At 41.6% G+C, this 16521-nt stretch overlaps 1 protein-coding gene and 1 non-coding gene across 2 annotated transcripts in view; one reads left to right on the top strand and one right to left on the bottom strand.

Moving 5' to 3' along the window:
- ppp1cb (protein phosphatase 1, catalytic subunit, beta isozyme) overlaps positions 1-5208 on the bottom strand; it is a 112172-nt gene extending 106964 nt beyond the window's left edge. Inside the window, exon 1 of the mRNA XM_072551368.1 lies at positions 5058-5208. Coding sequence (XP_072407469.1) covers positions 5058-5109 — 52 coding nt within the window. The 5' untranslated portion in view covers positions 5110-5208. The remainder of the gene's footprint in view (positions 1-5057) is intronic.
- Positions 5209-9494: 4286 nt separating this feature from the next.
- LOC140473157 (U6 spliceosomal RNA) lies at positions 9495-9598 on the top strand. Its single transcript, XR_011958133.1, has one exon. It is a non-coding gene; the product is annotated as a U6 spliceosomal RNA (small nuclear RNA).
- Positions 9599-16521: the final 6923 nt, after the last annotated feature.

Genomic DNA, 16521 nt, shown 5'->3' with positions numbered 1-16521 from the left:
GGATGCAAATTCATTGGAGAGGCCAGTATGTAGTGCTCTTGCAAATTTAATAGGCCAAATGATTAATTGCCCTTATAAGGTGATGGTGAGCCACCATCTCCAACGGCTGTAGTTCATGTGGCACAGGTACACACACAGTGCTGCTTAAGAGGAGTTCCAGGAATTTTACTCAGTGACAATATGTAAATAGAAATGTGAAAATTATAAGCTGTTGTTTTCATGAAGTTTACAGCAAAACCTAGCAAAAAAATCAATCAACAACCTGTGGAGATCTGAAATGTACAGGTTAAATTTTCATTGCCAAGACATTGTTGGTTATATTCTCCATGAATAATGGTGATGCTGCTCAGGCACCACGTCTGATCAAAATCAGGCCTATTAAATCACTTTACTGGTTATTTAGTTCTGACTGTCAATGACGTCAGTGTCATATCGGGCCTGAATGTAAGTGGCTTTCTCATGGGTTCCTTTTAGTTATGTGAAAATATTTACTTTTTGGGTTTGCGATGGTATTTTAGAGCTTAGATGCACTGTTCCATGGGAAATGCAAACAGAATGGATTCCTAAACAAATCCTTTATTAGAATGGTGATCTTGTCAAGGAGAAGTCAGGTATTGCCCTGCAGTTTTGACATGGGTGCACAAATGTGACACATATTGAACTGGCAAAAGCCCATGAGCACACTACCTGCCTTTGACCCAACTAAGAGCATATCAGGGTAAGAAAGAGTGATGATACCCTCCTATATATTGAAAACAAATCTTATTCATGCTGCCAATAATACTCATATCACCAGTCCTATGATAAACTGTCATTATGTTTTCACAGCTGCTACAAATAGGGACAGTTGCCACACTTTTCTCTTAGTTATTCACAGGATGTGGGTGTCACTGGTTCAGCTAGTATTTATTGCCCATTCTTAATTACCCAGCATTTAAGAGATAACATTGCAGTGGCTCTGGTATCTCAACTAAGCTAGACCAGGAAAGAATGATAGTTTTCTTCCCTAAAGGGCATTAGGGAACCAGGTGGGTTTATCTGACAATTGACTGTGGTTTCAGGTTTTTATTGAATTCAAATTCTAGCAGCTGCCATGGCAGGATTCGAACCTAGGTTACCAGAACATTACCTGGGTCTCCGGATTAAGCATCTGCCGCATAATACCATTAACTCATGGGCGGCACAGTGGCATGGGCAGCACAGTGGCACAGTGGTTAGCACTGCTGCCTCAGCACCAGAGACCAGGGTTCAATTCTCACCTGGCGACTTTCTGTGTGGAGTTTGCACATTCTCCCCACGTCTGTGTGGGTTTCCTCCCACAGTCACAAAGATGCGCAGATCAGGTGAATTGGCCATGCTAAATTGCCCATAGTGTTAGGTGAAGGGGTAAGTGTAGGGGTATGGGTGGGTTGCGCTTCAGTGGGTCTGTGTGGACTTGTTGGGCTGAAGGGCCTGTTTCCACACTGTAGGTAATCTAATTAAAAACCTTCCCATAGCATTTGGATAACAGGTTCAAGATATCCACATTACTGCGTAAATGGCATAACCTTTCATGGATACTGGAAAGTTAGGTCAATGATGAAAACTAGATATCAATTGTCCAGACTAAGTCAAGTTAATCCATTTGCCAAGATGGCACATTCTTGTACATAAATAACGACCAGTGAAAGGAATTTTCACTCTTAACTCCTACAACATTCCAGTTTCTGCTTGGATCAATTGGTGCCACTTACTTGTTCTTAGAGATCAGTTTTAAGTTCTCCAATTGACTTGGCCCAAATCTACACAATTAGCCTGACACTTCAATTCCTTACTGAGAAATTGCTCCCTTGCAAGAGATACAATTCTTCCCTTTGGCCCATTTCCTACATTAACTTGCCTTTAAAACAATATTTTCATTTAACCTTCAAAAAAGTGCAATCTAATGGTGCTTGGAACGCATTGCTGGTGATGTAGCAAAACAGGTATGACAGCAACATTTAAGAGACATTTAGACAGATACACAAACAGACAGGGATAAAGGGATCTGGACCGTAGGCAGGAAAATAGGATTAGTTTAGAATGGCATCATGGTTGGCACAGACATGGTGAGCTGAATGGCTAGCTCCTATGCTGTTGTGTGTTCTAATTGATCTTACAGATAAAAGATGGCTACCTAAGTTCCAATATATTAGAACAACTTTTCCATTGACAGCTTCCATTTTACAGCTTGATAAAGGAACGTAACAATTTTTTTCTTAAATCATGAGGTCCAGCAGCAGAGACAATAAATCATTATTGCAACCATCAGGTTAACTGACCAAAAGATGAGCTGAATGTGGACAAAGCTGTTTGTTTAAAAAAAAGAAAATCAACTTTTGGGGTATAATTATCTATTTGTAATTGTAAACACACCATTGTTTGACAAATGTTGATGTTATTCTACTCTAATTGGTGCACTTTGTTTAAGACTATAACTGCAGAGGTTTACACTAAAAACAAAAGTACATGGCAGAAACTACAGTAAAACTTTTTAGTGAATTTGTCATTAAAGCTAGTTACTTTGAATGGTTTTAAACAAACTGCAGAGCATCTGTCTTGAACAGCAGCTGCTTCCCTTTAGGCCTTTCCAGAAATATATTTCTCAGTTTGCATTACCCATACACCACAACTGCTTTGTTGGTGGAACAATGTCACTACTGTAGAATTTTGGTATGGCTAGACAATATTGTGTTCAGCCATGGACAATGATTTGTGGTAACTACTCTCACATTAAAGTACTAGCCATGACACACTCCAAGTGTACGAAGTATTTCAACACTATCACAATTTTATAAAAACATTAATCACTTTCATAACTTCAGTTGGTGAAGTAAGTGAAATGAGTCAGAGTTACAGTACTAGGAAGGCCCTAGGTTCAGTCAGCAGTCAGTGCTTAGTTTATTAATGTCATTTGTAAAGACATTAGAATTGGCCTTAGCATCCTGGAATTGGGAACAGCATTTAGCTTCTACCTATTGCTGGAAACACACAAATAAGAATGCTTAGCAAGATATTCGAATGCAATCTGGTTCCAAAGAACTATATTCTAACATGATATTAATGTCTTACATGAAGGAGTAAAAAAGAGTCAGCAAGGAAAAGTATACCAGCAGTGTTTTTAAAAATATATATACTGTTACGAAATCCTATCCTGGGACTGAAAAACAAAGTACAGTCACAGAATATCTCCAAAGACAAAGGGACTACAAACTCAAGCAGGCCAGAAAATTGGGTATCTGTGCAATTTGAGAATTATTTCAATTAAGAGCTCCACATAGTTGCTAGTATGCTCACAGGCCATCTGAAGCCCCCACTCTTCATTTTATAATTCCCCAATGACAATACACCACCAAAAATGGAATGTCATCATTCAATCTTGTCACTTTGAGAACTAAAGATTACTTTTCCTTTTTAGAAAGAGGATAGCATTTCATCAATTATTCCCAAATGCTGCAAACATAGAATTAAAGTAGTCCCTTACATTGTGCATCCAACCTACATCATATAATCTATTAACCTTTACATTGCTCACAATGCAATGAAACCCAAGGTTTTAATAAATCAACATACAGAATCTTCAGGTAGTACACAGATAGATTCACTAATAACGAGGATTACATCGTTGCGATGTCTTACTAGATTCTTTTCAACACCTAAGAAAAGTATGATCATTTATTTCACTTTTTCCACAGAAACAGTAAAGAAAAAATGCAAATTATTTTCAGGATGCCAAGGTTTTGCGTTATTTCATCAAATTCTGAGCAAAATGGCGACACTGCGTGGTCTGGAGTGCACCACCACGATGACCAGTGGCTACAGCAGCTTGGCAACAGCCACCAACACGAAAAACAACAGCCGACAATGATGCACAGTGGCTTCTTTTAACATCTCACATATGTGGCACTTTGTGGCAGAACTTGCCTCTCAAAGATTGGCTTCTTCAGCCATCAGTAAAAGGTCACTGCACCCCCATCTGAAGTGGATTTGTTTGCTGTGTCCGTTATGTTCTGGAGATGGAACGACGCTGAAATAAAGAACAGCCTTTTCCCTTTGGAATAAAATCTAAAGAAGGGGAATGTAATCCAGTTGCTGCTGGGAAGGGAAAACACACCCACAAGTATAACACATTAAATATTTTCAGATAGTTGACATCAGGCAAGAGCCAGAGAAAGGCTCCTTGTAAGGAATGGATTGAGGAGATCCACTACCACGGCTTTCCTTACCATATATTATGAGAGAGTAAACGACACACCCCAAGAATACATGGAGGATCAAAAGGCAAAAAAGTTTCCCTCACAAAAGACAGATACGACAATTAAACATTCACCAGTCGATAACTACGTGCAGCAAATAGAAATCGCGCCGGGACTGACTAACTCAAACACAAGCTTTTGAAAAAGAATTAGAAGGCCTTCAAACTTGTAAACCAAAATATTTAAAATAATTGCACACGCCTGTAATGTGAATAGAAATTCCTAAATGGAAATAAACGTTCGCACTTGTTTTATAAAAAGACAACATTCACTCGAAAAAAAAACACTCACTGGGTTAGATACAATACTTTGGATACTATAATTTTTTTTCAGTTTTTAAAAAAAAATCTAACTCCATTTCCAGCCTCACGAGACGCAGGCGGTTGGGTACCATTTGAAATTGTCGCCGGTTAAAGCGAGTTCCCGGGCTCCCTCATCGCCCGCCCAACCTGTCAACAGCACAACACCGAGGCTCCGGAGCCCGAACAGGCCGCACTTCACAGGTAAAACGAAACCTATCCCTCTGAATTTAATAACGAAATCGTATAAAGGTTTTCCGTTTCAAAAACAACTACCATTTCAAATCGAAAAAAGCGCGACAGAATGTTTTTTTTAAAAAGGCGTTTGTTTTAATCTCGGGAATAAATAGTTCTTCCAGCCGCCCCTCCAAATGCAAAAACTCGGCTCCCACACAAATCAAACAAACGTTATCTAAGGCTGTTCCAGAGAACATTAACGATTTTAAAATCAAAAGGCCGTTTTCCAACTGATTCTTCGACTCACCCTCCAGGAGCCGAGCTATCAGACTGTCCACATTCAGCTCTCCGTCCGCCATTTTACAGCAAACAGTCTTCAGCCGAGAGCAGGAGCAGAGAGTGAGGGAGGAGGGCAGTTGCTTGTCTGAGTAACCCTATCAGTACTGGAATCGACACAGCAGAGAGGGCAGCTTCTTGTCTGAGTAACCCTGTCGGTACTGGAATAGACAGAGCAGCAGCAGGGAGTGAAAGAGGAAGACACCTTCTTGTCTGAGTTACCCTGTCGGGACTGGAATAAACGCAGCAGCAGCAGCAGAGAGGGGAAAGTGGGAGAGGAGGGCAGCTTCTGTCAGTACTGGGATCAACAGCAGCAGAGGACAAAAGTGAAGGAAAATGTGTGTTTATTGAACAAGTATTGGGTCCTCCTCACAGAGAAGTCTTTGGAACATTCTGGCCTTCACAGAATGCTTCTGCTGTATTCTTTCATGGGATATCTGTTTTGCTGGTTAGTCCTGTTTGTATTCCCATCCCTCATAGCCCTTGTAAGGTCGTGAAGCAGTTCTTTCTTGATCGATTGGAGTCCTTGTGGTTAGGGGGACATCCTAGTGCTGAAGTTCTGAAGAAATCCTACCAGATGCAAAATGTTGCCTCTGTTTCTTTTCACAGATGCTGCCAGACCTGCTGAGTTTTCCAATATTCTCTATTTGTTGAAAGATTGTGAACTGTGCCCTAAAGTCACATAGACACATAAAAAAAAGAGCAGGAGTAGGGCATTTGACCCTTTGGGTCTACTGCACCATTCGTTATAATCATGGCAGATCGGTAAGTGATACCCCTTTGTCATATGGCTCTCTTTGCTCCAGATTCTGGATAGAGAAAACATTAGCAATGAGTTCCTTGTTACCAGGATGGGAATATATAGATAGAAACATCACAAAGAAGATCATTGGTGTAGATTAGATTCCTTACAGTGTGGAAACAGGCCCTTCAGCACAACAAGTCCACACCAACCCTCTGAAGAGTAACCCACCCAGATCCATTTCATTCTGACAAATGCACCTAACACTATGGGCAATTTAGCATAGCCAATTCACCTGACCTGCACATCTTTGAATTGTGGGAGGAAACCCACACAGACACAGGGAGAATGTGTAAACTCCACATAGACAGCCGCGTGAGGCTGGAATTGAACTGGGGACCCTGGTGCTGTGAGGCATCAGTGCTAACCACTGAGCAACTGTGCCACCCTACTGAAGCAGTAATTGCTCAGAGGAGCCCTCAAGTACTCACCAGAACAAAGGTCCAGGATTCCACTGTATCACAGGATTAGCACAATTTAGCCCATCATCATTATCATGAGAAATTAAACTCTTGCCACCATACATTTGGAGGCTACCTGGAAATGAAGATGAAGAAGGAAAGAAAGATGAAGCAGGGAAGAGGAACACAGAATCCCTTCACTGCAGTTGTATTGTCTATGATTATCTACTGAGAATCAGTTCTGAACAATCAACCAACAGCATAGCAACTCACAGTCTTTATACTGTAATAATTAAAATGAAGAAGCAACACAATGTTTGTGTGTTGGCTGCCTCAACAGGACTGAATGCAGCTAGATGGAAATCATTCCCCTCCATGCCCTATGTCTGAAAATGGTAGAAAGCAATCAAGTTTTCCCCCTTAATTACTCAAAGTTTACATCAGAGAAAAAAAACCTGGTTGTGGGTCAGCTATCATGGGAAGTCAGAACATTCAATTCCATCACATCAATTGTAAAAACTAAGGTAGATGCTCAACACAAAACCAATAAATCTCTTTCAATCAACAGTGTATCTGTGTACCTTTTTTAAATTTTCACTCATGGGACATGGGCATCACTGGCTCAGCCAGCATTTATTGCCTGTCCCTCGTTGCCCTTGAGAAGGTGGACTGTCTTCTTTAACTGATGCCATCCGTGTGCTGTAGGTAGACCCACAATGCCCTTAGAGAGGGAAGTCCAGGGTTTTGACTCTATGACAATGAAGGAACAGGGATATATTTCCAAGTCAGGATGGTGGGTGGCCTGGAGGCGAACTTGCAGGTGGTGGTGGTGTTCCCATGTAACTGCTGCCCTTGTCCTTCTAGATGTGAGTAGTTACAGATTTGAAAAGTGCTATCTAAGGATCTTTGGTGAATTCTGTAATGCATCTAGTAGATAAAGCACACTGCCGTAACTGAGTGTCAATGGTGGAAGGAATGAATGTTTGTGGATGTAGTGCTAATCAAACAGGCTTGCTTTGTCCTGGATGGTGTCAAGCTTTTTGAGTTTTGTTGCAGCTGCAGTCATCCAGGCAAATGGGGTGTATTCCATCACACTCCTGACTTGTGCCTAGTAGATGATGGAGGAGAAAGTGAGGACTGCAGATGCTGGAGATCAGAGCTGAAAATGTGTTGCTGGAAAAGCCCAGCAGGTCAGACAGCATCCAAGGAACAGGAGAATCGACGTTTCGGGCATAAGCCCGAAGATTCCTGAAAAAGGGCTTATGCCCAAAATGTCAATTCTCCTGTTCCTTTGATGCTGCCTGACCTGCTGAGCTTTTCCAGCAACACATTTTCAGCCTTGTAGATGATGGATAGGCTTTGGAGAGTCAGGCGGTGAGTTATGCGTCAGAGTATTCCTAGCCTCTGTCATGCTCTTATAGCCACTATGTTTATGTGATAAGTCCAGTTGAGTTTCTGGTCAATAGTAACCTCCAGTGATGGTCACACCATTGAATGTCAAGGGACAGCGGTTAGATTGTCTCCTATTGGAGATGGTCATGGTGTGATGGGGCATGGAATGCATTGCCTGTGGGAGTGGCAGAGTGGTGACCTTCAAGCGGCAATTGGATAGGTACATGGATAGGTGCTTAAGCTAGGACAAATATTCGGCACAACATCGTGGGCCGAAGGGCCTGTTCTGTGCTGTATTGTTCTATGTTCTATGTCATTCCTTGGCATTTGTGTGGCACGATTGCTTTGTGCTACTTTTCAGCCCAGATATTTTTGTATTTGAACATGGACTGCTTCAGTACCTGAGGAGTCATGAATGAGGCTGAACATTGCACAATCACTGAACATTCCCATTTCTGACGTTGTGATGGAGGGAGCAGCATCAATGAAGCAGTTGAAGGTGGCTGACCCTAGGATACTACTCCTGCAGAGATGTCCTGGAGCTGAGATAACTGATCTCTGACAACCACAATCATCTTCCTATATGCCAGGTATGACTCCAACCAGTAGAGTTTGCCTCCTCATACCCATTGATTCCAGTTTTGCTAGGACTGTTTGATGCCAAACTCAGTCAACTGCAGCCTTGCTGTCAAGGGCTGTGGAATTCAGCTCTTTTGTCCATGTTTGAACCAAGACTATAATAAGGTCAGGAGCTGAGTGTCCTTGATGGAACCCAAACTGAACGTCACTGAGCAGTAGCAGTTTATTGCTGAGCACAATAACACTATCGAAGATGCCTTCCATCAATTTCCTGCTCATCTCCACGTGTGCTTCAGCCATTCTACCACTAGGGTTTGAAAGGTGCTTAAGCTTAGACAATATACGCTTGATCTTATTAGTGAGAACAAATTGTGGTATTTGAAATAATTTAGGGGTTCAATAGGGTGGATACAGAAAAACTATTTCCTCTGGTGTGGAATTCTGAACAAGAAGGGCTAATCTTAATTTTTTAAAACATTTGTTCATGGGATGTAGGAGTTACTGGCGAGCATTTGTTCCCTGTTCCGAGCTACCCTTGAACTAAGTGGCTTGTCAGGCCATTTCAGAGGGCATTTCAGAGTGAACCACATTATTGTGTGTCTGGAGTCACATGTAGGCCAGACCAGATGGCAGATTTCTCTGAAGGACATTAGAGAGCCAGATAGGTTTTCCCTCAACAATCAGCAATGGTTTCATGGTCATCAGTAGATTCTTAATTCCAGATTTTTTAAAAAATTGAATTAAAATTCAAGCATCTGCCACAGTGGGGTTCAAACCTGGGTCCCTAGAACATTAGCTGAATGTCTTGGGCAATAAAACTACTCATCCATCGCCTCCTTATTTGAGCAAAGCCATTTAAAAATGCATTTAGGGAAGACTTTTTCATGGAAAGGTTTGAGTAAATCTCAAATTAACTTCCAAGAAAAGCTGACTTACTGGGTTGATTGAAATTTTGAAGATAAATCAATAATTTCTTTTGATGCAAGAGTAATGTGACATACAGAGAAAAAGTGAGTAAGTTGAGTTGAAGTGCAGATCACCTCTGGTCTATGGCAGATGGTGGTTTAGGCCGAAGTCGCTGAGTGGCCTTCTCCTGTCACTATATTTATACTGCTCTGATCAGTCTAGACTTGTGTTATGTGTCAAATTCAGGTCAGTACATTAAGAAATGAAGGCAGTGAAGGGAAGAGTTATGATTGGCGTCTAAGGACTGAGTTATGAAAAAAATACTGTGTTCACTTTGGCCTCAAACGATCCAAAATTGGAATCATATTATAGAATTTATCATTGTCCCTGTGCAAGGATGACATGTAAAGTTGAAAAATGGTCCATGCTTTTATGTGGTGTGTCTGTTCTTTCAAAACAGTCCTTTTGGTTGTGTATCAGCTACTCATGGACAGATCCACTGATATCACAGCAGTACTTTTCTCTGACCACTTCCCTCCACTGACTGACTTATTGGGAGACTTGAAAATTGGCAGAGAGAAAGATATAGAATCCAAACATAAAACTACTGGCCCTCAGAAAACATCATGGAATTCAAGACGGATTTCAAATATTGGAGCACCATGAATCTCCTGATTCCGTGATACACTGGTGGAAGTGGTCAAGGCAAATATTATGAATTTCTCTGTGTATGTGCGTGCATGCGTGCAGGAGTTGCAGTCAATACTGCTCAATGTCAGGAAAGAGCTGCAAAATGTGGTTGCCTCAGAGTCCTCCTAGATCATCTTTTAGTTCAAGGTCCATCTTGTGGAGCAGGATGATATGAACTCTTGTTTCTTCTTTGAAAAATATGTAGAGGAGTTTGATTATCGGTCTAATGTGACTTGCAACTAGACATAACAAGATTCAACAAAACCTTTCGTGTCAGACTGTACAACATGAAGCATAAACAAAGTATATTCTTTCAGTTCTTCTCATCCTCTACCTCCGAGAGTTTCGACAACAGCAAGTAGAAGTGCACAGGCAAACCATAAACTATGCATGCTGCGAGGCTATGTGTTCCTTCTTGATGCATGCAATGGTTTTATTGGACAAGTTGCATTTGACTTTTTGTTTAAATCACTTAAAGTACCAGGAATACTATTCAAGGTCTGCATCAAGAACTAAGAAAAATATATTCAAAGTTGAGCTAAACTAAGAGTAACTTTCCTCTCAATTGCGATAAGAACATGGTCATCAGCTGCAATGTGCTCTTGATTTTGCCATATATAGAACATAGAACAATACAGCGCAGAATAGGCCTTTTGGCCCTCAATGTTGCGCCAATTGTGGTAATTGGCCCACAATTACCTGTGAACTATTCTCAGCTCGTTCTCCTACACTATCCCATCATCATCCATGTGCTTATCTAAGGATTGTTTAAATCTCCCTAATGTGGCTGAGTTGACTACATTGGCAGGTAGGGCATTCCACGTCCTTATCACTCTCTGTGTAAAGAACCTGCCTCTGACATCTGTCTTAAACTATCACCCCTCAATTTGTAATTATGCCCCCTCGTACAAGCTGACATTATCATCCTATCTAATCCTCTGATCATCTTGAATGTCTCTATCAAATCCCCTCTTAGCCTTCTTCTTTCCAATGAGAACAGGCTCAAGTCTCTCAGCCTTTCCTCATAAGACCTTCCCTACAGACCAGGCAACAACCTGGTAAACCTCCTCTGCACTTTTTCCAATGCTTCCATATCCTTCCCGAAATATGGGAACCAGAACTGTACACAATATTCCAAGTGTGGCCACACTAGCATTTTGTATAGTTGCAGCATGATATTGCGGCTCTGGAACTCATTCCCTCTACGAATGAAACCTAACACAGCATAGGCCTTCTTAACAGTACTATCCACCTAGATGGCAACTTCAAGGATCTATGTACATGGACTGCACATCCACACTGCCAAGAATCTTTCCATTGACCCAGTACTCTGCCTTCCTGTTATTATTCCCAAAGTGCATCACCACACATTTAGCTGCAATGAACTCCGTTTGCCACCTCTCAGCCCAATTCTGCAGTTTATTCAAGTCCCCCTGCAACCTGTAACCTCCTCTAGCTTATCTCTCCACGCTTCAGGCTCACTACCTTTATTCCTGATGAAGGGCTTTTGCCCGAAATGTCGATTTCGAAGCTACTTGGATGCTGCCTGAACTGCTGTGCTCTTCCGGCACCACTATTCCAGAACATTCTTCCGAACTGTCCACTACTCCACCAACTTTAGTGTCATCGGCAAATTTACTAATCCATCCACCTATGCCTGTGTCTACGTCATTTATAAAAATAACAAACAGCAGTGGTCCCAAAACGGATCCTTGTGGCACACCACTAGTAATCGGACTCCAGGCTGAATATTTTCCATCAACCACCACTCGCTGCCTCTTTTCAGAAATCCAGTTTCTAATCCAAACTGCTAAATCACTCTCAATTCCATGCCTCTGCATTTTCTCCAACAGCCTACCGTGTGGAACTTTATCAAAGGCTTTACTGAAGTCCATATATACATCAACTGCCATACCCTCATCTACATGCTTGGTCACCTTCTCAAAAACCTCAATGAGGTTTGTTAGACACGACCTGTCCTTAACAAAACCATGTTGACTATCTGAAATCAAATTGTTGCTTGCTAGATAATTATAAATCTTATCTCTTATAATCCTTTTCAAAACCTTTCCTACAATAGAAGTAAGACTCACTGGTCTATAATTACCTGGGTCATCTCTACTACCATTCTTGAACAAGGCCATAACATTTGCAATCCTTCAGTCTTCTGGTACTAAACCTGTAGACAATGATGACTCAAATATCAGAGCCAAAGGCTCTGCTATCTCCTCCCTAGCTTCCCAGCGAATCCTCGGATAAATCCCATCCAGCCCAAGGAGCTTGTCTACTTTCCATCCTTCTAGAATTGATAACACCTGTTTGTAACTAACCTTGATCCTTTCTAGTCTAATATCTCGTACCTCATTCTTCTCCCCTACAATATTCTCCTATGATGCAAGTTTGATCCATTCCTACGTCCTGTTCCATGACAGTCATCCAAACCAAGTTCCACTTTGTCTGGAAATTGAAAGGAGAGCAGATCAACAGCAACACATAGTACAAATTTTCTTCTAACGGGGTGAGGTGTGCAGTGGTGGCTGGGAGTTATGTGGATAACTGGAGAATGAAAATCAGGGGATATATTTATGACTAGGACGATTCATGTTTAAGGCAAGTTGAGGACTCTTATTTCCTCACATGGTCATTACTAAATGAAATTATATTCTTAAGAAAGTAGTGGAAGTTGGGTCTTTAAATTTGTTCCAGACTGAATTCAATGCATTTTTAAATAGGCTGTGGTAATGGTCCTGGGGTGTGTTGTTGAACAAAGAGGTCTTGGAGAGCAGGTTCATAGTTCCCTTAAAGTGGAGTTGCAGGTGGATAGGATAGCGAAGCAGATATTTGATATGCTTTCTTTTATTGGTCAGTGTCTTGAGTATAGGAATTGGGAGGTCATGTTGCGTTGTACAGGACATTGGTTGGACTACTTTTGGAATATTGTGTGCAATTCTAATCTCCTTGATAGAGGAAGGATGTTGTAAAACTTGAAAGAGTTCAGAAAAGAGTTACATGGATGTTGTCAGGGTTGGAGGGTTTGAACAATAGGGAGAGTTATGGAGTCATAGAGAAGTATAGCATGGAAACAGACCCTTTGATCCAACTCGTCCATGCCAACCAGATAACCTAACCTAATCTAGTCCCATTTGCCAGCACTTGGCTCGTATCCATCTGAACCCTTCCCATTCAGATGTCTGTTAAATGCTGTAATGGTACCAGCCTCCACCACTTTCTCTGGCAGCTCATTCTATACACGCACCACCCTCTGCATGAAAAAGCTGCCCCTTAGGTTAATTTTATATCTTTCCCCACTCACCCTAAACCTATGGTCTCTAGTCTGGACTCTCCCAACCCAGGGAAAAGACTTTGTCTATTTATCCTATCCATGCCCCACATGATTTTATAAACTTCTATAAGGTCACCCCTCAGCCTCCGATGCTCCAGGAAAAACAGCCCCAGCCTATTCAGCCTCTCCCTATAGCTCAAATCCTCCAACCCTGGCAACATCCTTGTAAATCTTTTCTGAACCCGTTCAAGTTTCCCAACATCCTTCCTCTATCAGGGAGACCAGAATTGCGTGCAGTATTCCAAAAGTGGACTAACCAATATCCTATACAGCTGCAACAAGATCTCCCAACTCCCATACTGAATGCTCTGACCATTAAAAGAAGCATTCCAAATGCTTTCCTCACTATCCTATGTACCTGTGACTCTACTTTCAAGAACTATGAACCTGCACTCCAAGATCTCTTTGTTAAGCAACACTCCCTCGGACCTTACCATTAAATGTATTAGTCCTGCTCTGATTTGCCTTTCCAAAATGCAACACCTCGCATTTATCTAAATTAAACTATATCTACCACTCCTCAGCCCATTGGCCCATCTGATCAAGATCCCGTTGTACTCTGAGGTAACCTTCTTCGCAGTCCACTATTCTTCAAATTTTGGTGTAATCTGCAAACTTACTAACTATACCTCCCATGTTTACATCCAAATCATTTATATAAATGACGAAAAGTAGTGGACCCAGCACAGATCCTGTGGCACTCCACTGATCACAGGCTTCCAGTCTGAAAAGCAACCCTTCACAACCACCCTCTGCCTTATACCTTCGGGCCAGTTCTGTATCCAACTGGCTAGTTCCCTCTGTATTCCATGAGATCTAACCTTGCTAACCAGTCTCCCATGGGGAACATTGTTCAATGCCTTACTGAAGTCCTTATAGATCACACCAACCGCTCTGTCCTCATCAATCCTCTTTGTTACTTATTCAAAAAACTCAATCAAGTTCATGAAACATGATCTCCCATGCACAAAGCCATGTTGACTATCTCTAATCAGTCCTTGTCTTTCCAAATACATGTAACCCTGCCCTTCAGGACTCCTTCCAACAACTTGCCACCACCGATGTCAGGCTCACCAGTCTATAGTTCCCCAGCTTTCCCTTACCACGTTTCTTAAGTAGTGGCACCACGTTAGCCAACCACCAGTCCTCTGGCACCTCACCTGTGACTACTGATGATACAGATTTCGCAGCAAGGGCCCAGCAATCACTTCCCTAGCTTTCCCCAGAGTTCTAGAATACACCTATCAGGTCCTGGGGATTTATCCACTTTTATGCATTTTAAGACATCCAGCACCTACTCCTGTGTAATTTGGACATTTTTCAAGATGTCATAATTTATTTCTCCACGTTCTATATCTTCCACTGATGCAAAATACTTGTTTAGTATCTTCCCCATCTTTTGTTACTCCTCACATAGACTGCCTTGCTGATCTTTGAGGGGCCCTACTCTTTCCCTAGTTAACTTTTTGTCCTTAATGTATTTATGAAAACCCTTTGGACTCTTCATAATCCTATTTGTCAAACTATCTCATGTCCCCCTTTTGCCTTCCTGATTTCCCTGTTAAGTATACTCCTACTGCCTTTATACTTTTCTAAGGATTCTCTTGATCTCTCCTGACTATACCTGATATATGCTTCTTTCTTTTTCTTAACCTAAACCTCAATTTCTCTAGTCATCCAGCAATCCCTACAACTACCAGCCTTTCCTTTCACCCTAACAGGAATATACTGTCTCTGGACTCTTGTTATCTCATTTTTGAATGCTTCCCATTTCCCAGCTGTCCCTTTACTTGCGAACCTTTGCCCCCAATCAGTTTTTGAAAGTACTTGCCTAATACCATCAAAATTAACCTTCCTCCAATTTAGAACTTCAACTTTTGGATTCTGTCTATCCTTTTCCATCATTATTTTAAAACTAAGAGAATTATTGTCACTGGCCCCAGAGTGCTCCCCCACCGACACCTCAGTCATCTGCCCAACCTTATTTCGCAAGAGTAGGTCAAGTTCTGCACCTTCTCTAGTAGGTGCATCCACATACTGAATCAGATCATTTTCTGAATAGGCTTGGGCTATTTTCCCAGAAGCATCAAGGCTGAGGGGTGACCTTATAGAGGTTTTTAAAATCATAAGGGGCATATATAGGGTAAATTGATAAGGTCTGTTCCCTGGGTGTGGGGAGTCCAGAACAGGAGGGCATAGGGTTAGGGTGCGAGGGGAAAAATTTAAAAGGGACCTAAGGGGCAAACTTTTCACTCAAAGGGTGGTGCATATATGGAATAAGCTGCCGGAAGAAGTGTTAGAGGCTGATACAATTGCAACCTTTAAAAGGCATCTGGATGTATAAGAATAGCAAGTGTTTAGAGGCAAATAGGCCAAATGCTGGCAAATGGGACTAGATTTATTTAGGGTATCTGGTTGGTGTGGCCGAGTTGGACTGAAGGGTCTGTTTCCGTACTGTACATCTCTATGACAAGGGAGTCAAGAATAATGGGGTACAGAAAAGAAGTAGCAGATGAGCTCACTGTCCATGACCATGAAATGCCAATCACTACTAACATGTGGTTTGGTAAATTGCTGGCACCAACCTCCTGTTCTGACTGCATCTATAGACTCTACTTGATCCAAACTGAAGAGGAAAACCATTGGGCCATTAAATAATAAATGGCTCTTGTTTTAATCAAAATGTAGTTTATTAGATGTTAGTGATCAGGTACAGGTTACAAAAGCACAGTCCATATTGTTACAAAGACTTTTCTGAGGCCAAGGATAACTGGTCTATTCATTGTGATCCTAATGAGTACAGGTTTTCCCCAGTCACGTTCAGACAGTTTTCATTCTTTGGTGTGTAATGTAGTCTTCAGCATTACCAGTATCAGAATCATTACCTTATACAACATACACACACACCTTTGACTTATCAAATTCAGGCAGTCTAGAGGTTTCCAATGCTTCCAGAATTTGTTCTCTTCAGACTGGGAAGATTGGCAGGTCCGTGACTTGACCACTTTAACCTTGATTCTGTTTTGATCTGTAAAGTCTTCACTGGAGGTTATTTGCTATCTTGGGTGCCCTTTGCAGAACCAGGCAATTGGCTTAATACCTCATCTGAAGTATTCTTAAGCTCCTGAATTTCCTTCACAGAGACAGCTACCTGATGAAAGGGGGTATTCTCTTTGCTGCAGTATCTTGGATTCTGAGTCAGGCGACTTTTTCTTGACAGTATTCTGGACTTCTGGGGCAGGCAGTTTTTGCTTGACTGAATCCTAAATCTGTAGATATTGTTCATTCCAACTTAGTGGTGGCTTCCATGCAGCTGTACACA

Source organism: Chiloscyllium punctatum, chromosome 3 (genome assembly GCF_047496795.1).
Source record: "Chiloscyllium punctatum isolate Juve2018m chromosome 3, sChiPun1.3, whole genome shotgun sequence".
NCBI lineage: Eukaryota > Metazoa > Chordata > Chondrichthyes > Orectolobiformes > Hemiscylliidae > Chiloscyllium > Chiloscyllium punctatum.
This window is presented reverse-complemented; position numbering and strand designations above follow the sequence as displayed.